This window comes from Erythrolamprus reginae, chromosome 7 (genome assembly GCF_031021105.1).
Source record: "Erythrolamprus reginae isolate rEryReg1 chromosome 7, rEryReg1.hap1, whole genome shotgun sequence".
Classification (NCBI taxonomy): Eukaryota; Metazoa; Chordata; class Lepidosauria; order Squamata; family Dipsadidae; genus Erythrolamprus; species Erythrolamprus reginae.
In genome coordinates, this window is record NC_091956.1 from 78,006,407 (window position 1) to 78,032,072 (window position 25,666).

General features: G+C 38.6%; 2 protein-coding genes across 2 annotated transcripts in view; one reads left to right on the plus strand and one right to left on the minus strand.

Moving 5' to 3' along the window:
- Positions 1-13,773, minus strand: part of GSTCD (glutathione S-transferase C-terminal domain containing) — a 28,328-nt gene extending 14,555 nt beyond the window's left edge. Inside the window, exons 1-6 of the mRNA XM_070758158.1 lie at positions 13,658-13,773; positions 11,356-11,772; positions 9,516-9,968; positions 7,337-7,591; positions 6,207-6,300; positions 3,663-3,724 (exon numbers count right to left, since the gene is read on the minus strand). Of these exons, the coding sequence (XP_070614259.1) occupies positions 3,663-3,724; positions 6,207-6,300; positions 7,337-7,591; positions 9,516-9,968; positions 11,356-11,766 (1,275 nt within the window). The 5' untranslated portion in view covers positions 11,767-11,772; positions 13,658-13,773. The remainder of the gene's footprint in view (positions 1-3,662; positions 3,725-6,206; positions 6,301-7,336; positions 7,592-9,515; positions 9,969-11,355; positions 11,773-13,657) is intronic.
- Positions 13,562-25,525, plus strand: INTS12 (integrator complex subunit 12). The gene is made up of 7 exons (XM_070757933.1): positions 13,562-13,788; positions 16,101-16,270; positions 16,873-17,013; positions 18,558-18,745; positions 21,541-21,700; positions 22,969-23,121; positions 24,853-25,525. The coding sequence occupies exons 2-7, from the start codon at positions 16,115-16,117 to the stop codon at positions 25,414-25,416; spliced, it is 1,362 nt and encodes a 453-aa protein (XP_070614034.1). The 5' UTR covers positions 13,562-13,788; positions 16,101-16,114; the 3' UTR covers positions 25,417-25,525.
- The last annotated feature ends 141 nt before the right edge of the window (positions 25,526-25,666 follow it).

Sequence of the window (25,666 nt, forward strand, 5' to 3'; positions counted from 1 at the left end):
ATAATTAAAAGGAAATAAACCGCTCAAATGAGGTGAATTATTAAAGAAAAAAGGAAGAGACTGTTCTTTCATGTACAGCATGGCTATCTCTAATCAATTGTCCTTTGTATTCACTCTGTCACATGAAATAGCCTTGGATGAGAGATTGAGCAGAAAACTAGTATTAAGTTTCAAATCCTTTAAATGGAAACGGAAAAGAATTATCCCTGAGATTAATTATCCACATAATAGTGTGTGGGTCCTTATTTTAAGATATAAAACCATTGTGACATATTTTACTCATAAAGTATATATCCCATGGCTAGTACAGTTGTTATGTTGATTTGTTGATTTATCCTGACCGTAAAGACCACATGTACTGTATGCTGTTTTCATTGTTACATGGTTTTATACAATTTGTTGTTAGATATGCAGAGTCATACTGTACATTCATGCCATTCAGAGTCATGAATTTGCAATGCAGTCTCTGGAGAGGGGCGGCATACAAATCCAATAAATAAATAAACAAACAAACAAACAAACAAATAAATAAATAAATATGATTTGAAATAATAACTGAATAATATAATTTGAAGAATCCGTTAGAGGGAAACATAGTGACATATTGAGATCCCTAAGATTGTGACTAATCACTAATCACTATATAAGACTAGTCTAAAACAATCTTTGGCCTAACTGTAGAACAATAACCTTATTAAAATCATGAACATCATGTACTCTCCCAATTGCGAAATAGACAGGGTCTATTTAAACCTTGTCTGAGTTACACTTGAAAATAAATTAGGGCAACAGACTTTAACAAATAGGGCTAATCAGCCTTCTCCAATTTCATGATCTGGGTGGAATTCTTATCAACAGCTATTTTACTCAGAGATGTTAATAATTTATGCTCAAAATTCAACATTCAAGAATTTTATTTATTTATTTATTTATTGGATTTGTATTCCGCCCCTCTCTGGAGACTTGAGGCGGCTAACAGCGACAATAAAACAGTGTACAATAGTAATTTGGTATTAGAAATGATTAAAAATCCATTAATATAAAAACCAAACATACATACATATATACCATGCATAGAATTGTAAAGGCCTAGGGGGAAAGAGGATCTCAATTCCCCCATGCCTGGCGGCAGAGGTGGGTTTTAAGTTGTTTACGAAAGGCAAGGAGGGTGGGGGCAGTTCTAATCTCTGGGGGGAGTTGGTTCCAGAGGGCCGGGGCCGCCACAGAGAAGGCTCTTCCCCTGGGTCCCGCCAGGCGACATTGCTTAGTTGACGGGACCCGGAGAAGATCCACTCTGTGGGACCTAACTGGTCGCTGGGATTCGTGCAGCAGAAGGCGGTCCCTGAGGTAATCTGGCCCGGTGCCATGAAGGGCTTTATAGGTCATAACCAACACTTTGAATTGTGACCGGAAACTGATCGGCAACCAATGCAGACTGCGGAGTGTTGGTGTAACGTGGGCATATTTGGGAAAGCCCATGATTGCTCTCCCAGCTGCATTCTGCACGATCTGAAGTTTCCGAACATTTTTCAAAGGTAGCCCCATGTAGAGAATTATTATTAACAATTACGAACTATTTCTTAAGATCATTAGAATGTTGCCAATTTGTAAACATTATCATATGTATGATTATGTATTTATGTGCAGTGGCTCAGCAATTAAAATGCTGGGCTTGTTGGCTGGCAGTTCAGGTTTGAGATCTGAGTTCCAGTGTGCTCCCATTCTCACCCCAATTCCTGCCAACCTTACAATTGAAAAACATGCAAATGTGAGTAGATAAATAGGCACCACTTCAGTGGGATGGTAACAGAGCTTTGTTACATCATGCTGGCCACATGATTGTGGAAATGTCTTTGGACAGCTCTGGCTCAACGGTCTTGAAACGGAAATGAACACAGCTCCTGTAGTCAGTAACGATTAGCGGAGTAAAACATATCACATATCTGACAAAGGATAACTAAGTACTCATTTATGGGTTTTTAATTGGGGTTGGGATTTATACTTTTAAATATTTATACAGTGATGCCTCGTCTTACAAACGCCTCGCCATGCAAACTTTTCGAGATACAAACCCAGGGTTTAAGATTTTTTTGACTCTTCTTCCAAACTTTTTTATCTTACAAACCCAAGCCGCTGTCACTGGGAGGCCCCGCCTCCGGACTTCTGTTGCCAATGAAGCGCCCTTTTTTGCACTGCTGGGATTCCCCTGAGGCTCCCCTCCATGGGAAACACCACCTCCGAACTTCCGTGTTTTTGTGATGCTGAAGGGAATCCCAGCAGCGCAAAAATGGGCACTTTGGCTGGCAAAAGGGGTGAATTTTAGGCTTGCACGCATTAATCACTTTTCCATTGATTCCTATGGGAAACACTGTTTCGTCTTACAAACTTTTCACCTTACAAACCTCATCCCGGAACCAATTAAGTTTGTAAGACGAGATATCACTGTATTTGACTTCTTTTTATTGCATTTAAATCTTTTTATATTGCCACCCTGAGTCCTTGGGGATTGGGCGGCATAGAAGTTGAATAAAACAAAGAAACAAACAAATAAATAAATACATTTAATTGCTTGTGTGTGTCTATAACAATTCTGAATATTAACACACACATACAGTTCTTGGAAACGGTTGGAAACAAATTTGATTTTTTTATTGAAGATATTGCGGTTTGGGACAGGCCTTTTTTTTAACTTTGCAACTAGAGTTTTGGCTGACACCCAGAAGTTCATAATAAAACCACCACTAAAAAATGGCAATAAGGATATGTTATGCTAAACCAATTGGGTTATGTCCAACTTTACAGGAACAAACTTTCATGTAGGGGCCACAGAATTTCCTCTCTCTGGGTTCCTCCCTGCTTACCATCCAGCTTAAGCAGAAATAAAGTCCAATCTTGCTACCACAAAATTGTGCAAGGCAGACTTGGAAGTGATTGGAGTTTACAGGTTGCCAGTTAAAATAAAAAGAGATCTAATCTCTCCAGGAACATTTTATCTGATTCTATCAAACTTGCTGAAATGCAGCCAAAAAAATAATAATCACCAACCCAGCAAACAAAAACTTCCGCACTTTGAGATTTGATCCATGATGGTGATGAAAATGTAAGAATGGTAACATGAGCTTGGCAACTTTTTTAGTAATATATAATTAGAATATTGAGTGAAATATGACAAATCCAAAATTTCTGGACATCCTTATTCAGAAGAGATAACGTGGAACCATGGAAATGTCCTTCTAATACATAATTAGAAGTCCCCGGAGAAGGGTCCCTGGAGAGGGGCGGCAGATAAGATAAGATAAGATAAGATAGATAGATAGATTAGATAGATAGATAGATTATAGATAGATAGATAGATAGATAGATAGATAGATAGATAGATAGATAGATAGATAGATAGATAATAAAGTAAGGCCTTAAAAACTGTTGCCCAGTAGGAAATTGTTGAGTTTATTTCATTAATATATCACAAAAACCATACAACTCCTGGCGGGCTGCAATCAAATTACTTATTCAGTGTATCTCATGACTTTGAATCTTTTCATGCAGCATTTTCCCTATTTTTAACTAATTCAAAGAGTTTGCATCAACCAGTTCTTTACATAATGTGGAATTAATCTTATCAGATGTTTTATATACTTTTAGGAATACTGTACTGTAATTACAAGGAATAAGCCACTATTTCTACATATTTTACTGCCCTCTAGTGTCCTATAAATGCCACAAACTTGTAAGACAAAGCCCAATAAAGAGAAATTATATTTTCAAAAATTCTGTAAATCATCTCTGAAAATTTATTACCTTACTTCCAAAGGGGTTTTTTTCTACAACAGAGGTCTTCAAACTTGGCAACTTTAAGACTTGTGGACTTCAACTCCCAGAATTCTCTAGCCAGCATGATCTATAAGTTATTCTAACCCAAGGTATAAGCCTGATGTTCCTTTGAACCATCCACAAATGAGCAACTTTGTTAATTTCTTAACAACAAGAATATTTTAAATTAATGGACCATTCATTTTGGAAAACATAATGAACTTCACTGACCAGAAGACAATTTTTTTTAAAAGCAAATGCTATGAAACAGTAGGAGTAGCCAATTATCTGTTTTAATGATAATGTGGTGGAATGTAATAAGGATGTACAGTGAACCCTCGATTATCGCGAGGGTTCCGTTCCAGGACCCCACGCGATGATCGATTTTTAGCAAAGTAGCGGTGCGGAGGTGAAAACACCATCTGCGCGTGCGCAGATGGTGTTTTTGCTTCCACTGCCGCCCGCCCTTCGCCCGCCCACCCCGTTGCTCGCGCCTGGGGTGCGCGCGCGCTTGGGGACACCCCAGCTCCGCTTCCCAGCTGGGAGGCGGAGGTGGGGTGTCCCCAGGCGCGCGCGCTTTCCCCAGCAACGCGCGCGCGGTGGTGACACCCTAGCTCCGCTTCCCAGCTGGGAGGCGGAGGTGGGGTGTCCCCAAGCGCGCGCGCTTTCCCCACCAGCGCGCGCGCGGTGGGGACACCCCAGCTCCGCTTCCCAGCTGGGAGGCGGAGGTGGGGTGTCCCCAGGCGCGCGCGCTTTCCCCAGCAACGCGCGCGCGGTGGGGACACCCTAGCTCCGCTTCCCAGGTGGGAGGCGGAGGTGGGGTGTCCCCAAGCGCGCGCGCTTTCCCCACCAGCGCGTGCGCGGTGGGGACACCCTAGCTCCGCTTCCCAGGTGGGAGGCGGAGGTGGGGTGTCCCCAAGCGCGCGCGCTTTCTCCAGCAACGCGCGCGTGGTGGGGACACCCTAGCTCCGCTTCCCAGCTGGGAGGCGGAGGTGGGGTGTCCCCAGGCTCGCGCGTGCCGCCCGCCCGCCCACGCTGTTGCCGGCTCCGCTTCCCAACTGGGAAGCGGAGCTGGGGTTTCCGCGCGCGTGCCGCCCGCCAGCCCACGCCGTTGCTCGCGCCGCCGCTGGGGTCTTACCGGGGCAAGAGGGGGAAGACCCAGGGAAGCCTCTGCCCGGCGGGGAAGCTCCACCATCTACGCATGCATGGAAGGGCACGCATGCACAGATGGTGGAGTTTACTTCCGGGTTGAAAACTAGCGATATAGCCCTTTCGCGATGCTCGAGGACGCGAAACTCGAGGGATCACTGTATTCCAGAGGAGTAAGAGGCAACTCAGCCTAGATATTACCCTATGTGTAACAGTAATAGGGTGAAGACAGCCTAAGAGTTCACAGAGTATATTGTAGATACAGATAGTAGAGTGCTCAATCTGGCAAGATTTTGTCTACAGATGTGAAACATTAAAGAATTCAGCTTGGAAGAATCACATGTCATTTTTGGTTTGGGGCCTGATTTTTAATGCCTGTTAAGGAACTGGTATATTATTATTATTTATTATTTATTAGATTTGTATGCTGCCCCTCTCCGTAGACTCGGGGCAGCTCACAACAATAACATATATACAAATGAAGACTACGTGATTGCTTGAAATCGAATCGAATATAACTTGATGGCATGTAATCAATCAATCAATTAATCTAAGAACATTCTAAACAGGACACAATCATTATCCTATTTGTTTTCAATAATATATTTGTTTTCAAATATATTATTTATGGGTAATTAGTAGCTTCACTGCTAACAACAACATCATATTTTATATATTTATACAGCTTTATATATATATAGATGTAGGTCTTGGCATTTTCGGGTTTTATGCCGTGTAAATTTCAGAGATTCCTGGCGATGTTTCGACAAGGTCCCACACGTCATCTTCAGTGGGACCTCGTCAAAACATCACCAGAAATCTCTGAAACTTACACGGGATAAAAGCCGAATATGCCAAGACCTAGATACCTGTACCCATGAAAATCTATGAAAACATATATACATATACATATATATATATATATATGTCACATGTTTTTTTGCTGAATTTGAAAATTAAGGGAGACTAGGATAGATCTATTTCGGCCTTATTTTGGCCTCATCAGCTAGCCATACCCACTGGGACTTGAACCTGCAACCTTTGCCTTGTAAGGCAGAGAATTATCCTCTAGGCTACAGTATCCAATCCCTTCAGCTCTGCACCGGGGAAGGGTTACATATTTTTGTGTCGAATCACCCTGGTGTATTGAAGGAACATCACATCATATTCAAAAAAAGTTTGAGTGAGAAATCATTTTGACAAATGAATGAAAAAATATGATTTTATAGGAATATCAAGATTCTTACCTTTTCCTGGGTTGACTGCGGCAGGTAAACTGTCCCAATCTAGGGCCCAATTAGGGCAAGGATGAGGTGAAAACATTGCTTCGATCCCCTTTTCCTGAATTTCAAAGAAAAGAAAGCATCAATTTAGAAACCTGCTTGAAAGTTCAAAATGCTCTATCCGTACAATGAAAAGTATTATGTATTAATGATCTCCTGATGCTAGTTATGTTTGAAATACAGGACTATTATTTTTATTATTATTTATTTATTTGATTTGTATGCCGCCCTTCTCCGAAGACTCAGGGTGGCTCACAGGTCTAATTGTGGTCTAATTATGTATCCACTTTACTATCTATGAAAGTAGATTCCCCAGAAACTATTTACAGTTCAACTACCTAAAACTGGCATCGTTTTCTTACAATGGGAACCAAAATATTATCACTCAACCATGAGGTTACTCTTCAAATTTTCTTCAAAGTTTAAGTTCAAATAAAATATTTTTATCACGTAAGTCAGACATAATTATGTAATTAAGCAAGTAATACATTTCTCCTCTTCCATTATACAGTAAGCCCTCACCTATCGCTGGTGTTACGTTCCAGACCTGGCCGCGATAGGTGAAATCCGCGATGGGGAATTTATCGACTGATAGTACTTATTTAAGTATTTATATTGTAATTGTTTGGTAAGTTTTCATTGTTTTAAGTGTTTATAAACCCTTCCCACACAGTATTTATTTTAGATACAGTATTTAAATACAGTATTTACAATTTTAGATATATATTTTTTTTAAAAAAACCTGCCGATTGAGTTCGGCGGGCTGTTTAAATCTGCCTATCGACTTCCTCAGAAACCCGCGATGAAGTGAAGCCGCAGTAGGTGAAGCGCGGTATAGCGAGGGACTACTGTAGTACAAAATTTCTAAAGCAACCCAAACTCAGGGTTTTCCTGGTTAAAGATTCATTGTCATTGATGCAGAAGCCAATTATTTTATTTTGCAGGGAATAATTTAAGAAAAAAATGAAAACATTTCAAGCATGATAAAACATCATCAATTCTCCGAACTATTTTTATAGGTAAGTTCTTAAAACATAAGGAAATATTTTAATCGTTACCGGTAATATATGTAACCTAATAAAATAATTACCTACCATTAATTTTGTTATTGTTGGTCTTGGTCCACCTATAAACTGAATTTCCTCTGGAACATTTTCTGGCTCTTTAAAAGCCGTGAAAGTATTCTGCTGGCATTCATTTGGTAAAGGGTGTAATTGACAATCCAAGGTATTTTTTATATTGCATTTGACAGTGGCTTGCTTTATTCCAGGTACTTCTAGAACCCTCTTGTACCAGTTCAATATTAAAGGAAGCTGTGGTAGGTTGTTTTGGTGTTTCTTGTAGGCCGCCTTAAAGTGAAAGATGAAAATGTTTATGCACCAATTTGATGTACAAAGAGTATATTTCCTACTATATACAATGGTACCTCTACTTAATAGAATAGAATAGAATAGAATTTTATTGGTCAAGTATGATTGGACACACAAGGAATTTGTCTTGGTGCATGTGCTCTCAGCGTACATAAAATAAAATATACATTTGTCAAGAATCATGTGGTACAACACTTAATGATTGTCATAGGGGTCAAATAAGCAATGAAGAAGCAATACAGTAGAACCCCGACTTACGAGACTAATTGGTTCCGGAAGGAGGCTCGTAAGTCGGAACGCTCGTATGACGAAACATTGTTTCCCATAGGAAACAATGTAAAGTCAATTAATCCGTGCAACAAAAAAAAAACCCGCTGCCGCCGAACGCGGAAGTTAGCGTTCGGCTTCAGGAGACAGCTGCGAAGCGGCGCGCGTGTTTTAAAAGGTTGCAGCCGGCCTGGGGGGCTTGCCAGCACCCCCCCCCCCGAGCCCCCCATGCCAGCTGCAACCTTTTAAAACACGCGCGCCGCTTCGCAGCTGTCTCCTGAAGCCGAACGCGGAAGTTAGCGTTCGGCTTCAGGAGACAGCTCCTTGGCGCTCGTATCCCGAATGTGAGCTCGGGAGGCGAACAAAAATGTCGCTCCCCTCCCAGCTCTTATCTCGAGTAGCTCGTAAGTAGAGCTGCTCGTATGTCGAGGTTCCACTGTATTAATACAAATCTTAGGATATAAGCAACAAGTTAAGAACTTAATTTGTGCCGTGACCAGGTTCTTACGTAGAAAAGTTTGTAAGTAGAAGCAATTTTCTCCATAGGAATCAATGTAAAAGCAAACCCATTAGGAAAGAAATAAAAGCTCAGAATTTGAGTGGGAGGAGGAGGAGGAAGAAGAGGAGGAGGACAGTCGCTGCCGAAGGAAGATGAGGTGAATCAAAATATCCAAAACTTTAAGGCTTAAAAAAAAATGAGGGACTCTGAGGCGGCGAGGAGGAGCACGCGCCTCCCATATACCCAGCGCAAGGCAGCCTCATATACACTGCGCCAGAGAGAAACCCAGGGGGAATGGCTGGAAACTGGCCGGGCTTTTGTGCCGCTCTCAAATTTCCTGGAAAATTTTTCCGGGCCCAGGTTCTTAAGTAGAAAATGGTTCTTAAAAAGAGGCAAAAAAATCTTGAACACCCAGTTCTTATCTAGAAAGGTTCTTAAGTAGAGCCACCACTATATGTAAATATATGTGACATGTACAATATATAAAAATATGGATATTGATTTTCTTGATAGGCATTCTCACAAATGGCCAACAATGTAGGCAGTTTACAATTCCATAGAAAGTTGGAGATTTTGAACTCACTCCTAATTAAATGTCTAAAACTCCAAAATATAAAAAGAGACTGAATTGTTTAAACCAGCAATGGCAATTCTTTTTTTCCTTGGGTGCCAAAAGAGCGTGGGTATGCGCTTTTGCACATGCATGAGTGCTCACACCCATAATTCAATGCCTGGAGAGGGCAAAAACAGTTTCTCCCTCCTACCGGAGGCCGGAAATGGCCTGTTTTTCAATTTTGGTGGGCCCTGCAGGCTCTTGTTTCGCCCTCCCCAGACTCCAAAGGCTTCACTGCAGCCGGGGAAGGGTAAAAATGCCTTACCCATCCCCCTGGAAGCCAAAAACTTCCTCCCAGAGCCTCTGTGCGAGCCAAATATGAGCTGACTGGCACATACATACATATTGGAACTGAGCTAGGGCAACAGCTCGCGTGCCAGCAGATATGGCTCCGTGTGCCACCTATGGCAACCGTGTCATAGGTTGGCCATCACTGGCTTAAACCCTACAACTATCAGAGTTATCAAGCATCTTTGTTTCCTCTATGACATATTCAAAATAACAGATAAATTATTCATTCTTACCAAAAAATGATGGATGCAAGGCAAAAGGACTATGTCTGTCAAAGTGAAATAAAGTCCTTCAGCAAATATATGTTCCAGAGGTGGAAGTTCAGATGTTTTTATTTTCCTGATGTGAGAGGGCTCCCTGTTGGTAGCAAGTGGCATCTTCTGCAAAGTTAGTTTAGAGAAAGCTGTCCTCAGTTCCAAACCTGCAGAAGCAGGTTCCTGATTTTCCATAGTCCGATCTTCTTTTGAGGACATATCGGTGCTTGCTGTCTTGTCAAGCATCTTTTGCTGTTGAACTTTCTGTCTCCTAATTTTATCATCGTTGTGCACTCTTACAGGTTCTCCCAATTTGTTTTCAAACAGCAGTATCTCTTTGGGAACATTCTTATGCAGAGCATGAGATACTTTTAGAAAGTTTTCAACTGCCAGAGGAATACTGATCTCACAAAGCCTGGTCCATTCACTCACCTAGAAATAGAAACGGTTGATGCAACAGTTACAGTTACAAGTGGGAATATTCAATTTCTGCCCCTTTCAACTACAGCGGTCCCTCGATTTTCGCGGGTTCAAACTTCGTGAAACGGCTACACCACGGTTTTTCAAAAATATTAATTAAAAAATAGTTTGCGGTTTTTTCCCCTGTACCAGTTTTTCCCACCCGATGATGTCATACGTCATCGCCAAACTTTTGTCTGCCTTTAATAAATATTTTTTTAATAAACTTTAATAAATAAACATGATGAGTAATAATCTAAATGGTTGCTAAGGGAATGAGAAATTGCAGTTTAGGGGTTTAAAGTGTTAAGGGAAGGCTTGGGATACTGTTCATAGCCAAAAATAGTGTATTTACTTCCGCATCTCTACTTTGTGGAAATTCGACTTTTGTGGGCGGTCTCGGAACGCATCCCCCGCGAAAATCGAGGGAACACTGTAAATAAATTCAATAGGTGACTTTGGGGTATACAACCTACTACAAGGTATACAGGTTAAAATGAAGGAAGGTATAAATTGTGAGATCCTGGAAAAAAATATTGGATATGTCATGATCATCAACATCATCGCCACTACCACCAATGATGTTATAAAGAGACTGATCATGGAATGAAGGATTAGTATCAGGTGTGAAATGCTCCCTACTCGTGCGGGCCGGTCGGTCATCGTACAGCTGGTAACGATCGCAGCGCGAGGCTTCCCCCACCCACCTGAATGCCACCATTTGGGGGTTTTTTCCCCCTCCACACATGCTCAAAGAGGATAAAAGAACCCGAATGGCAGCGTCCGGGCTGCAATTGCTATCAGCTCTAAGACGACCAACCTGATAACTATGATAGTAACAATCAATAGTTAAATATAAACATTCTAACAAATTGATTGAAATGGCATAAATTATTTGGTTTTGAAGCTACAAAAATAAATATCTAGTCATACATACTGGATCAGATTGAACTGCAAGTATTGTATTTGTAAAATAACCCCAAGTCTGTATTCCTCAAAAAATAGTTTTGTTTTACCATACAATAAGTTGGTTTTGAAGATTTTTAAGATATAGCATTAAGCCTAATATTCAAAGAAAATCAGGACTCCAGGGAATATTCTATGATAGTATATTGTTAACTATTTTATACAGCTTGCTCTAGATATCTTTTGTTGTGTTATATAAATATATATATTGCTTCTATATAAAGTTTTTTAGTATTTATATAATTTTATGTGCAGTTGTTAGATGTTTATTTTTGTTGTTAGCCACCCAGAGTCCCGTGGGAGTGGGCATCATAGAAATTAATTAATTAAGTAGTTTAGAACTGCATTCAAACTTGATTGCAAAACACATTCAAAATTTTAATAATAAACTCACTTCAGCACAAGCTTTCAAACACGTCCTTTTAAAGCCCAGAAGTTCCAAAACACCTTTGTTCGATAGATCTGCCTCATAGGTTTTCTGTACTATATACCTCAATACCACAGCAAGTCCTGCACGACAAAATCTTCCATTCTTTTCAACAACAGCAGGTAAACAGCAGCTTTGAACCATCACAGGAATTTCAGATCTTTTGATGAAGCTAATCTCTGGGTACTCTGACAATATTTCCTCTGTCTGTTGTGTATCAGACGTTAATTCATTTGGAGTTACTAAAAATATCCTGAAGATCTTACAATCACAATATGCCAACAGAAACAAGGATATGGATGTGTGCAAAGGGTAGATACAGTCTTCTTTGTGATCGAAGTAGTCTAGATAGAGGTGGTCTTCGTTTTCACTTTTCATCTTTTCCTTAAAGCAAGAAATGTAAAATAAGAGGTAGAAAATATTTTTTAAAAGAATTTTATTCTATTCAAAGGAGACATTACCTGTAGGCCACCCCACCCCTCAAAACAGATAGTTTATAGGAAGGAGATACCGTAGCGGCAGTTAATTGAAAATAAGAAATTAGATTTTATTTTCCATCTTAAAGCATGCAGACAGACAACTAAGGAAACAAAGCACAAGGCAGATTCACACTTTTTAAAAAAACATCAGGGATGGCAAGATGGACTAAGTGCCAAAGTCCACTGCAACAGTGTTTCCCAACCTTGGCAACTTGGAGAAATTTGGACTTCAACTCCCAGAATTCCCCAGCCAGAGAATGCTGGCTGGGGAATTCTGGGAGTTGAAGTCCAGATATCTTCAAGTTGCCAAGGTTGAGAAATACTGCACTGCAACAACATAGCCAAGAAGGCTTCGAGAGTTGTAAACCTAATCCTACGTAGCTTCTGCTCTGGCAATCTCACACTACTTACCAGAGCTTACAAAACTTTCGCCAGACCCATCCTCGAATACAGCTCATCTGTTTGGAACCCATATCGCATCTCAGATGTTAACACCCTTGAAAATGTCCAAAGATACTTCACCAGAAGAGCTCTTCACTCCTCCACTCGAAACTACAAGACTAGACTTTCAATCCTGGGCCTAAAAAGCTTAGAACTAAGACGCCTTAAACAAGATCTAAGTATTGCCCACAAGATCATATGCTGCAACGCCCTGTCTGTCGGTGACTACTTCGGCTTCAACCACAACAACACAAGAGCACACAACAGATTTAAACTTAATATTAACCGCTCCAAACTTGACTGGAAAATATGACTTCAGTAACCGAGTTGTCGAAGCGTGGAACTCATTACCGGACTCCGTAGTGTCATCCCCAACCCAACACTTTACCCTTAGACTATCCACGGTTGACCTCTCCAGATTCCTAAGAGGTCAGTAAGGGGCGAGTACAAGTGCACTAGAGTGCCTTCAGTCTCCTGTCCTATTGCTCTCCTATATCTCCTATACCTTTCTTCTATTCCTATATCTCTTCTTCTATTCTTTCATTGATATATTTTATTCCTATATCTTCTATTCTTTCATTGGTATATTTTATTCCTATATCTTCTCTTCTATTCTTTCTTAGATATATTTTACTACGAGTATATCCTATATAGCAATGTTTCACAACCTTGGCAACTTGAAGATATTTGGACTTCAACTCCCAGAATTCCCCAGCCAGCATTTGCTGGCTGGGGAATTCTGGGAATTGAAGTCCAAATATCTTCAAGTTGCCAAGGTTGGGAAACACTGCTCTATAGCCTCCATTATGTATTTTACTATGTGTATACCCACTAAAACCCTCATTGTGTAATGGACAAAATCAATCAATAAATAAACCATCCATCTGGAATGATGCAAGGTCTCCTGCCCGAGCAGGGGGTTGGACTAGACGCAGTGTTTCCCAACCTTGGCATCTTGAAGAGATCTGGACTTCAACTCCCAGAATTCCCCAGCCAGCGAATGCTGGCTGGGGAATTCTGGGAGTTGAAGTCCAGATCTCTTCAAGATGCCAAGGTTGGGAAACACTGGACTAGAGCACTCCGAGGTCCCCTTTCCATCCTACGATCCTCTTCCACATGCTTTTTGAAAAGTATTTTATTATTATAATTATTATTCCGAATGGCATGTGACTATAGACATGAGGGAGGGGAGAGACACGGCGCTCTGCAGGGGCTCAGGAGCCTCCTAATCGAGCGGCCGTCCAGGCGCCTGAGGCTCTTCAGTTCCCAACCGCGAAACGGAATGGGGGTGGGGGGTGGCGGAGCCTCAGGGACGGAGAATCGCTGCCCTCCCGCCGAGCATCCCTTACCTAACGGCTTCTTCTCTCCCTCCCGAAGCTCCACCTCTTCCTCTGCTTTTGTCCGGGTTGGAGATCACCGCTTCCGGTGCCAGGCCGTGAGAGGGTAGCCGACCGGCATCGGCGGGGAGCTTCCCAAAGCGGTAACCTGCTGGCGGGGAGGGCGGGTGGTGGTGGTGGTGGTGCTGAGCGCAGTTTTGGCGGGAAAAAAGAGAGCGCGCGGCCTTGTAATGTTCTCGTCAAGTCAGAGTGAAGCCTGAGGCGTTGGGGGCTTAGGGGGGTTTAGCCGCGCGGTCCGCTTCTGCGGTCGCTGCCCCTCTGTTGTTATGAATGAAGATGTTTCTTTAAAATTACAATTAAAAATTACTGTTGTACCCGTAATAGGCAATGAACTTGGCAGGTGGAAGGCGTAGAAAAATGCCCCCCCTTTTTAATGAGAATGACTGGAGATAAACCGGCCCTTGTGAGACAGAATAAGGTGGTCCTTAACGTTGTTTGTTCAGCGCCTTGGGTCAATCCAGCCCTTTCTTTTATTAATCAGCATTCATTCATTCATTCATTCATTCATTCATTCATTCATTCATTCATTCATTCATTTATTTATTTATTTGTGTTCCTTTTCCTCCCTCCCTCCTTCTTTCTTTCTTTCTCTTCCTTTTCCTCCCTCTTTCTTTCTTTCTTTCTTTTTCTTCCTTTTCCTCCCTCCCTCCATTCCTCCTTTCTTTTTTCTTTCTTTCTTTCCTTCCTTCCTTTCCTTCCTTCTTTCTTTCTCCTTTCCTCCCTCCCTCTTTCTTTCCCTTCCTCCCTTTCTCCTTTCCTTCCTTCCTTCCTTCCTTCCTTCCTTCCTTTCAATTTTTATGCCACCCAACTCCCTAAGGACTTTGGGCGGCTCACAACCAAAGAAAACAAGATATACAGTGTTAATATTAAAATATCTAAAAGGAGAAACAATTAAAAAATAATAATTTTAAAACCCACAATATAAGACCATACATATCATTTATGGCCGGATCTACATGGTTCAGTAGTTTGGCACAAAAGGACAATCCAGACCAGTTTAGGATTAACCAGGTTGGATATCGGCAAGGTGAAAGAATATCCCCCCCACAAAGAGTAGATATTGTTATGAAATGAAAAATGATAACTTTTCTATTATGGAATCTTATGTGATGGTGAGATTAGAAAAATGTACAAATACTTCACCATCAACCGCAATAATACACGAGCACACAATAGATTCAAACTTAACGTAAACCGCTCCAGAAAATAGGACTTCAGCAATGGAGTGATCAATGCCCGGCGTGCACTACCTGACTCTGGTTTCTTCCCCAAACCCCAAAAACTGTGAGGTCTGTGAAGGGTGTGCATAAGGGTACCATTGTGCCTACCATCCCTATCTTACTGTCCTATTGTTGAAATTTATCTGTACCTACTTTGTTTATGTTTATACCAATACCTGCAATCTTGTACTTGTTTTTGACAAACATATAAAATGGCTGTAATTCCATCAGCTTGTAATATTTGAGAGACCATGAGTAATCTTGCTTTTCAGAGTTTAGAACATGTCAGGAGGGAACTGCCAAATTTCTGCTGTGCTGTAACTGAGATTTTAAAAAAGCTTAATAAGTATTCAAAGTATTCTTTATCATCACAACAAAACAGATGTAAGATAAAATGCTTTGAAAGTGAAATCTCTATATGGCAAGACCAACTGTATTTTATTGGTTTGTTTTGTCAAAACATAAACAAGTTAGCAGGTATTGGTATAAACATGAACAAAGTAAATACAGATAAGTGAGGACAGTGGGACAGGGACGGCAGGCACACTGGTGCGCTTATGCACACGCCTTACAGACCTCTTAGGAATAGGGTGAGGTTGACAGTAGACTGTCTAAGGTTAAAGTTTTTGGAGTTTGGGGAAGAAACCACAGAGTCAGGTAGTGCAGGCATTGATCACTCTCTTGCTGAAATCGTACTTTCTGCAGTCGAGTTTCGAGCGGTTTACATTGAGCTTGAATCTATTGTCTGCTCGTGTATTGCTGTTGAAGCTGAAGTATTCATTGGCAGGTAGGACATTGTGGCAGATGATTTTATAAACTACATGTAGATCAGATCCAAGGCAATGTTAAATGCATATTTCTCACTGATGAATGCTTTATTCTCTGCTGTTGCTAACTCTAGCTTCCAGATGAGCCTTAACTAAGGCTATCCTAGCTTCTGAAATCAAATTTGGGTTTCTTAAATTTATAAAATCAGAAATTGCATCTGAACCGAAGCATTAATTGCTTGCATTAGTTTAACCTGTAAAAAGTAAAGTAATGGAAGAAACCTGCTTTTCTTCAAACAACAATCTGGAATGATTTTCCTAATGGAATTGTTTCCAAACCCTCTTAAAAACATGTGGGATCTGAAGGCCAAATGCATACTTGAAATTGATATTTTCTTTTCTTTTTAGTTAAAGCTTCTACTATGGCTGCTACTGTGAATTTGGAACTTGACCCTGTATTCTTGAAAGCTCTGGGCTTCTTGCATTCGAAGAGCAAAGATTCTGCTGAAAAGTTAAAAGCACTTCTTGATGAATCTTTATCCAGAGGAATTGATTCATGTTATCGTCCACAACAAAAGGTACTGAAATGTATGAATGAAATTATATGTGGCATATATTGTAACAATAAATAAGACCCATTTTGATTTAGTAGATGGTTTAGTAGTTCCAGACTAGAAACAGGAGGTTGTTACTTTAGACACAAGGCTAGTTAGGTGACTTTAAACCACTCATGTAATCCCAGCTGTAGGAAGGAAGAAATGGCAAACGATTTTTGAAAATTCTCCAAGAAAACTGCAGAGACTAGTTCAAGGCGCTTCCAGGAATCAATATGGGTTCAAAAATGGATAAATAATGTGCCTTTTCCTATGCTATCTTTTCTTATGCTAGTGACTCTATCCAGAATATACTGTAGCCATATTAAAGAACCTGGTTTAAGAAAGCTTAATTATAGGGGGAAACTATGATAAGTCTATTTATTACCTATTTCAGAAGTAGTACTGGTTTACATACCACACTAGTCTTATCAAATATTTTTTTAAAAAAATTGGCATGTTTCATGAACACAGCCATTTTGATTTATTCATGTACAGTCCATCAGCCTTAAGAATCCATGTATTTGTGAGATGTGTTTATTATTTCCTGTTTTGCTCTTAAATGTAACATTTTGTACATTTTTCAGGAAGTAGATCAACCCAAAGTATCCATTCCGAAACCAATTTCTGTTAAGACCGCTCCAAGCCTCCCTACAAGTAACAATAATGGGAAGTCCACTGTAGTTGAAAAGGTGAAAAAAGAGGTGGAAAAGAGAATTGTGGATAAGGTAAATTCCATTGTTATACTTTGAACATTACATCCATTCCTTATTTAGTAACCAAGTTCCATTCCAGCAATCAAGTTGTTAGCAGAGTGGTTGTTAAGCAAACATGAGAGAGAGGGGGGATGAGGTTGGGGAAGCGAGATAACGTTATAAAGATCACTGGTCACATCTTCCCTATTCATTTAAAGCTCTGTCTCACACACTTATGCCAGCATTACTCTCACTGTGGTTAGGCACCCAAAAGGAGCTTATTGGCCAGAAAACGATTTTTTTTATTACCATTGTATTCGCAAATGGTCATTAAATTCTAAATAATTAGTGGGTGTATTGAGGAAAGAGATTCTAATAAAGTTACCTAATTTAAAAAAATAAAAATAGTTTTGCTAGCTTTTAATCAGGTTTTCAACCACTGTCTCATGCACATTTGTGTGCCACAAAAAGTCTACAAAAACACTTCAGTGAGCCAAAATATATAACTGGAAATGCTGTGCACCAAGAATGTCCATGACATTACTGAGATGGACTCTCTATTTCATAACCTGGATGTCCCACTATGAGAGATGTGTATGAGATGAAGGAGGCTGAAAACTACAGTACTGCTTTAAATACATGCGGTTCCCATATGTTATGTAATAATAGTTAATTTATTTCACAGCATATAGTGTGATTTCCTCTGTCAGTCATTTAATTTTGAAACAGTGCCCTTCTTGTTTACAAGTTACTTTGTTCCTTTTCAATGATTAAGAGAACATGTTACTTTATTCAGATTATGTTTATTTAGTCTTCCCTTGCAATTTCACTTAGCTATTTTAACAGCAGACTTTCAACTTAATAGTAGACTAATTAAATTAGTTTGTCTAACATGGTGGTTCCTTGATTGAGGTATTTTGGCATTGATTCTGATGCTAAACTCTGCTTAATTGATATTGATTGCTGGTGAAAAGCTGCTGTGGTCTTCTAGCTTTTTGACTGTCCTTTTTGAATGATGTGTAGATGTAGTTTATCTCCAGGTGCCTGTTGGTGGCTGGTTTGTCAGAGTGTCAGACTTCCCATAATTCTCTACTGTTTTTACATATAGTGTCTGTTGTAAGCCTTACATGGTATATTGACTTTGTGTGTGTGTCGGGGGGGGGGGGGGGGTTACTAGATCTTTTGTATTCAAAGGTACCAATTTTATTTATTTATTTATTTATTTATTAGATTTGTAGGCCGCCCCTTTCTGTAGACTATACTATAGTACTATATACATCTTCAGTTTTCCTTATTTGTGAGAGGGATGACATACAAATTCAATTAATCTTCAGTTTTCCTTATTTGTGAGAGGGATGACATACAAATTCAATTAATAAATAAATGTAATAAAAATAAATAATTGTATCCTGTTGTTCCTTTGTTATCACCAGCTTCTTTTAGCTTATATAGGATTCTTTTCCTTCCCCTAATCTAAACAGAGTTAATTACTTGGGGGAAAACATGTGACAGAATATATTAAATATTTATTTGCTCAGAGTTTACATTTTGTTTGTTGTGTGAATATCATTTGTTAGATAAAAGTGGAAATCAGTGAAGGAATTGACATTGCAAAAAAACCAAGACTAGAAAAGCCAGAAGCTCATGCCTCATCAATCACAATACAGACAAGCAAGGATTTGCCCATGACAGACCTTTCTAGTTTTGAAGAAACTAGTGCTGATGATTTTGCAATGGAGATGGGTTTGGCTTGTGTTGTTTGCAGGTAAGGTTTTTTAAAATTTAATAGTTATAGCATACATCATTGCTTATTTGACCTCCTACAATCATTATGTGTTGTACCTCATGATTCTGTATACAGTGTTCCCTCAATTTTCGCGGGGGATGCGTTCCGAGACCGCCCGCGAAAGTCGAATTTCCGCGAAGTAGAGATGCGGAAGTAAATACACTATTTTTGGCTATGAACAGTATCACAAGCCTTCCCTTAACACTTTAAACCCCTAAATTACAATTTCCCATTCCCTTAGCAACCATTTAGATTATTATTCACCATGTTTATTTATTAAAGTTTATTAAAAAAATATTTATTAAAAGCAGACGAAAGTTTGGCGATGACATATGATGTCATCGAGTGGGAAAAACCGTGGTATAGGGAAAAACCCGCAAAGTATTTTTTTAATTAATATTTTTGAAAAACCGTGGTATAGACTTTTCGCGAAGTTCGAACCCGCGAAAAGCGAGGGAACACTGTATATATTTTCTTTTATGTACACTGAGAGCATATGCAAAAAGACAAATTCCTTGTGTGTCCAATCACACTTGGCCAATAAATTCTATTCTATGAAGACCACAATTAAATATTAATTGTAAATTGAATCTTCTCTCTAAATAGAGATCTTGACACTTTAAACAATTCTCTAAGTTGCGAGATCTAAATACTATTGATTTCTCATACATTATATGTATCTACAGCATATCTATTAGAAGATATTCACATTCCATAGCAGTGAGACTATAAAATAATACTTACCAAAAGGTAAAGTGTATACATAGAAAGGTTTCTAAATTGTTACTTATATATTAACCTGGCTTCAGGAGTTATGACCATTTTAATTGTGTCCATTTGAAAGGCAACTTTTAAAATGTCTTTAAAATATTTTCTTTATATTCATTTATCTTTTAAGTTTATCCTTTATATTATTTATATTATTCCCTTCTATTGTGTTACTGGGAAATAATCACTCTTTCTGATTCAATTAATCAATTAATTTCAATTAATTTTGAAAAATCTTCAGTTACATTTTTAATCTTAGTTCATGTTTCCAAGACCAATTATTACAGAATCAAAGCTGCTTACTCCTGAGTAAAGTTGCATAGAATCAAACAACGTAGGATTTCCTTTTGCCTTCATTTGTTTTTTATAGCAGCAAAATGTTCCCAAAGCCATCTATATAGTTGGTAACTCTAATTTTCCTATTAAATAAAAAAAAAATTACCTAGCCTTCTGCAAATAGTTTCCATGGTTACCTATGTACCTGTCTAATGGGGATATATACAAAAGCAACTTAGTAATTAAGTAACCTGATCTGTTATCTAAAAATAATAGCCATTAGGGAAATGGTGTTTTGTTAATCTGATTAAGGTACATTTCTGCTTATATATAGAATTAATACTGTAACTTACATATTTCCAGTAGAATAAAATTTAATGCATATGATTTTTATACTAATCTTCTACACCCTTATTGATGTATCATTACTCTTATGATTTAAAAATCTAACTTTTCTTCTGATTCAGTAGGTAATGATATACTATCTTCCATTTATGTTTACTGTATAAGTTGAAGAAATATGATTTGGACAATATCATTGCACAATTTAGCATTTAGAATTCCCCATTAAATATATGCTGCAGTTGAGATTCATTTCATTTTTTAATTAATCGGGACTTGGAAGAATGGTGACTTTGATTTTGTTGACATTCAGTCATTGACCATTCTGACTGAGACTACTGGAATTACGGGTCAGCAACATTTTGAGAGCAACAACTTTTTATATATCTGCTTTAAGTTAAAAACTTTGGCTTACGATTTTGTTGACAATTTTGGTCAGTTTTTGTTGAGAGGAAGAAGCTATGAACCATAAGATAGTGGCATATAAATTTAATAAATAAAATCCCAAAATAGCATGATGAAGTTTGATAACTATGTTTACAGGTTGCCTTGACTTGGCAACCTGTAAACATTATATCCATTAATAAACGTATGGTACCCCGAGTCTGCGGAGAGGGGCGGCATACAAATCTGATTAATAAATAAATAAATTGGTTGAAAGAAGTAGGCCTAGGCTTACAGGTTTGTTATTTGGAATTGAAAAGCACTACTTTGGCCTCCATTGCTCATCCTATACCTATCTGTTCATCTTTTCCAATTTCACACTGTTGTGATCTTGTAGCTGCTCCTAGTTTTCTACAGCTAAAAATTCAGAATGAAAGAATTATAAGGCTGGAAGCTTGGAGGTCTTCAATCCAACTCTCTGCCCAGGGCAGGAGATCTTATTGCATCCCGGACTAATGGCTGTCCAATCTTGAAGACCTCCAGCGATGGAGTACTCAAAACTCCAGGTGGCAAGCAGTTCCATTGATTAATTATTATCACTGTCTGGAAATGTCTCCTTATTTCCAGATTGGATCCTCAGGTGCTTAGGAGAATAAATCAACCTCCTTCTCCTTGTGACAATTCCTCAGCTATTCTATCACACCTAATATTTCTCTTTGTTAGACTAGATGTGCCTAGTTCCCTTAACTACTGCTTATATAGCTTAGCCTCTAGCCCTTTTATCACGCTTATTGCTTTTCTCTGTACTCTTTCTAGGGTCTGTGAATCTTTTTTGTATTGTGGCAACGAGAATTGATTGCAGTATTCCAAGTGTGGTCTCACTAGTTCAGTAGCACTTTTTTTTGTGATCTTGATGCTATCACTCTATACTGACAAATTTGTAAAAATATGTTTCAAGAGATTGTTTGAAGAAATGATGTTTAATTGATTACTTTGTGTTATAGACAAATAACAGTGACTTCTGGAAATCCATTAGTGGAGTGCCAGGAATGCCATAACCTCTATCACCAAGACTGCCACAAACCTCAAGTAACAGACAAGGAAATGAATGATCCACGGGTTGTGTGGTATTGTGCCAGATGTACCAGGCAGATTAAAAGGATGGTAAGATTTTTCTTCCATATCTGTGGGGAAATATTAGTTGAACTATTTATGGAAGAGATTCCTTAATGGACTAGAAAATGAAGATTAGAAAGAAGAAGAGTTTACTGTAATAAATTAGGCTGACAGCTGCAGAACTGTTTTTTTTCCTAATGCTGTTTTCTTACAAAATAAAAAGTATGCTTAGAATGTTTTGAAATATGCTATTTTGTTTTTAAGCTGCTGTTCTTTTAGTTTTAATAGTTTAATACTGCCTTTACAAAAATACTGGTAGTTACAGCAATATTTTTAAAAATATATATTTTAAGTGATAAGTGAAAAAATAATTTAGCTCAAAGGGATTATGCTAAATCTGATTCACCAGCCCATGTTCTTAAATCCAGGAATGATGATGACTTTGTAAACTACTTTAATAAAAGATTAAGAATTAAGAAATTTTACAAAGTCTCAAGTAGGTGTCTTTGGAATTAATAGTTTGAAAACTAGGTATACTGTAGGTTCATACTACATTTTGTCAAATCAATTGATGAAATTTTATTAAATTTTAAATGTTTATTTCCATATATGTAAATATAAATGTGTACTAACTTGTTAGAATTCTTTGAGGGTGTAAATAAACACAGAGATAAAGGGGACCCAGTTGACATTGTATATCTTGACTTTCAAAAAGCTTTTGACAAAGTCTTTCACCAAAGGCTTCTAAAAAAGCTCTTCAGCCACGGAATTAGAGGACAGGTCTTGCCCTGGATTGGTAACTGGTTAAATTGTAGGAAGCAACGGGTGGCAATAAATGGACAATTCTCTGGATGGAAAGAAGTAAGAAGTGGTGTACCCCAAGGTTCAGTTTTGGGACCTTTACTTTTTAATTTATTCTAATGATCTGGATGTAGAAGTAAATAGTGAGGTAGCAAAGTTTGCTGACGACACTAAATTGTTCCGGGTAGTGAAAAGTGAAACTGATTGTCGAGAGCTCCAGAAGGAGCTCTCAAAATTGTGTGAGTGGGCAACAAAGTGGCAAATGCATTTTAACCTAAACAAGTGCAAAGTTATGCACATCGGGGCAAAGAACCCCAATTATACCTAGCAACTGATGGGGACCAAACTTTCCGAGACAACCCAAGAAAGGGATCTTGGGGTTTTGGTGGACAGCTCTCAAGTTTCTTCATTGTGATTTCCCAATGTTACCACAGTGTTTAGTAGATAGTAGTGTTAAAGCAGAAAGCTATTTTTATTTTAACATTTTTAATGTATGTAATATGTAATTTACACAGGCTCAGAAAACACAAAAGCCTTCCCAAAAGCCAGCTCCTGCTGTTGTGTCCGTAGCTCCAGCTGTGAAAGATCCACAAATGAAGAAACCAGAAATTAAGCTAAAATTGGAGACTACACCAGCCTTCCTAGCATTTAAGAGGACTGAGGTCAAGGTACTGTGCATTGTGTACTGTGAAATATTGATAGACTGGTTGAATTTTGGTTGAATTTATAGATGTGTTTTTAGCTTAATTTTGTTTAGTTTTTCTAATAAGTAATGTTTTGTTTTGGTAATGTTCCTAACCTCATAATACCATCCTCTGCTTTCACCTAGAATTCAATGTTAAATATTTTTATTCTTAATTTGGTTCCATTTGTTACTTATTTTGAATAAATAACATAATTTAAGTAACATTATCAATGCAATTACATTTAATAAGATTTTGTATTTCAACTTAAAAGCAGAATACCAGAGGTTATTTTCAGATATATTTATTTCTAGGTTTAGATAGGATATAATAATAATGTTGTATCTGTAAGATTGTAATTGTTCTTCCTTTACATTCAGATTAAAAAAGCTATTTTAGTAGGAAGTTTATTTATTTATTACTTAGATTTGTATGCCGCCCCTCTCCGAAGAAAATCACATTTTACACCTAAAAGTTGCATAAAGTAAAATAAGTTTTAACAATAAAAATGTTAAAACATTATGTTTCTCTTTTAGTGCAGTATTAATTACAGACTGAAGGAAAGCAAAGATTATAAAAGGAAATAACCAACAATGTTTGTGCTAAAGTTATAGGTAGTTCTTGACTTATAAACCATATGATGACAGTTTGAAGTTATGAAGGCCTTTGAAAAATGTCAAATAGAGAAGCTGGATTTGTTTAATAACCACATGACTCACCATGTGATTCATTTAACAACAATGATAAAAAATAGTAGTAAAATCAGATCCAGTTGTGATCACTCAGTTAACGAGTGCATCACTTAGCAACTGAAATGTGGTTGTAAGTCAAGGAATACCTGTCTTTGTTTCTGTCAATGCAATTTAGGAAGTTTCTAAACAAATTCCATGGCCATGGTAGTTAAGTTTCTTGAAAGTTTGAAAGTATCACTGGCATTGACTATCAGCCACAAAAAATGCAGAACCAAAATTAATGTGTGTTATTTTAGTTTTTAAAAAAAGGATAGTATTTTAAACCAATTAATATGCAGGATGTATGGTTGAATTTTATATGAGTTCTTTTACACAGTATTTGTAATAGACAAGAAAATTCTGAATTAGTTTGGCAGGATTCTCGTCTTCTGATCAAAAAGCTCCATCTTTTCATCTTGTGACAGTTAGAAAACATTTTGTGCAGTACTACCAATTTTAATGAGACTTGTACAGCACCATTTGTGGTTGAGTGTATGAAACAATTGCAAATAACTGTGATGGAAACCTATACTATGGAAACCTATGTACTATGGTAACTTGTACTATTAACACGCGCTATTACATCTAAATGCCTAAACCACTAGTAATTTTGTCCCTAGAAGTACAAATTATATTCCTGAGATTTATTTTTATGTTAAAAATATTTTTGATTTTAAAAAATGGTATGGATCCAGCAAGTTTTTTTACTTGAATAATTCTGAGATTTTTGGGGTATGAGAATGGATCATTGAGCTAGTTTTTATGTGACGTACTCGAAAAAAGCTGAAGCTATGGTTATGGTTGGACAGGAACATTATAAAGATATTAACGTGCTTTTTGTATTGTGAGACTTTGAATAAATATTAGAATCCACTTAGTTGTTCATCTAACAATGATAGGAAGGTAAATGCTTGGCTCTTTTGCTTTGCATGCTGATCTCGGCTGGATTGCATGTAAGGTGACACTTGTTTCTCTCTGATTTTAGACTTCGGCAACAATGTCAGGCAACTCCACCACTGCCAGTGTTTCCTCCTCCTCAAACAGTGGCCTTACAGGATGGGCAGCTTTTGCAGCAAAGACATCTTCTGCAGGCCCGTCAACAGCTAAGATGGGGTCTGCCACCCAGAGTACCAGCGGCAAGCCTGCCAGTGGCTCAAACAATCAGAAACCCCCTGGTTTGTCAGGGCTGGCTACGACCAAAGGCGTAGGGTCGAAAGCAACATCTGCCAGTGGCACAAACCCTAGCCAGTTGAAGCCACTACCCCCTCTGACACTGGGGAAAGTTAGTCTCTCTCGCTCTGTGAGCAGCGACAACGTAAGCAAAGTAGGTCTTCCCAATGCAGGCAGTTCCGCCCCAGGCAACAGCCCGACTATTGGCGGAAATGGCAGCAGTGCGTCATCAGGGAGCAGCTCTAGCAAATCAAGTACAGAATCGGGCAACCAATCCCCATCGCTGAAAGGTCCCACGTCACAAGAATCGCAGCTTAATGCTATGAAGAGGTTGCAGATGGTCAAAAAGAAAGCAGCCCAGAAGAAGCTGAAAAAATAACAGGTCTGTTTTTAAAACAAAAGATAATGATACCATTCGTTCTAGCCTGCAAAGTGTAGACGTGCCGTTCGTCTCTAGCCAGATAACAATAAAATCAATGACCTTTAAATTACCGTTGTGTTTTCACTTGGCACCCTTGTGTGTATTCACAAGAATTAATATATTAGTAGAGTCCTGTTAGTTTACAAGCTGCCCTATTCGTACCGTTCTTATTAAATTAGGGATACAAAAATCCAGATTACTAGATGGT

Coding starts and splice junctions, on each gene's coding strand:
- INTS12 (XM_070757933.1), top strand. CDS start 16,115: ATGGCTGCTACTGTGAATTTGGAACTTGACCCTGTATTCTTGAAAGCT. Junction 16,271..16,872: donor GTTATCGTCCACAACAAAAG/GTACTGAAATGT, acceptor TACATTTTTCAG/GAAGTAGATCAACCCAAAGT. Junction 23,122..24,852: donor TTAAGAGGACTGAGGTCAAG/GTACTGTGCATT, acceptor CTCTGATTTTAG/ACTTCGGCAACAATGTCAGG.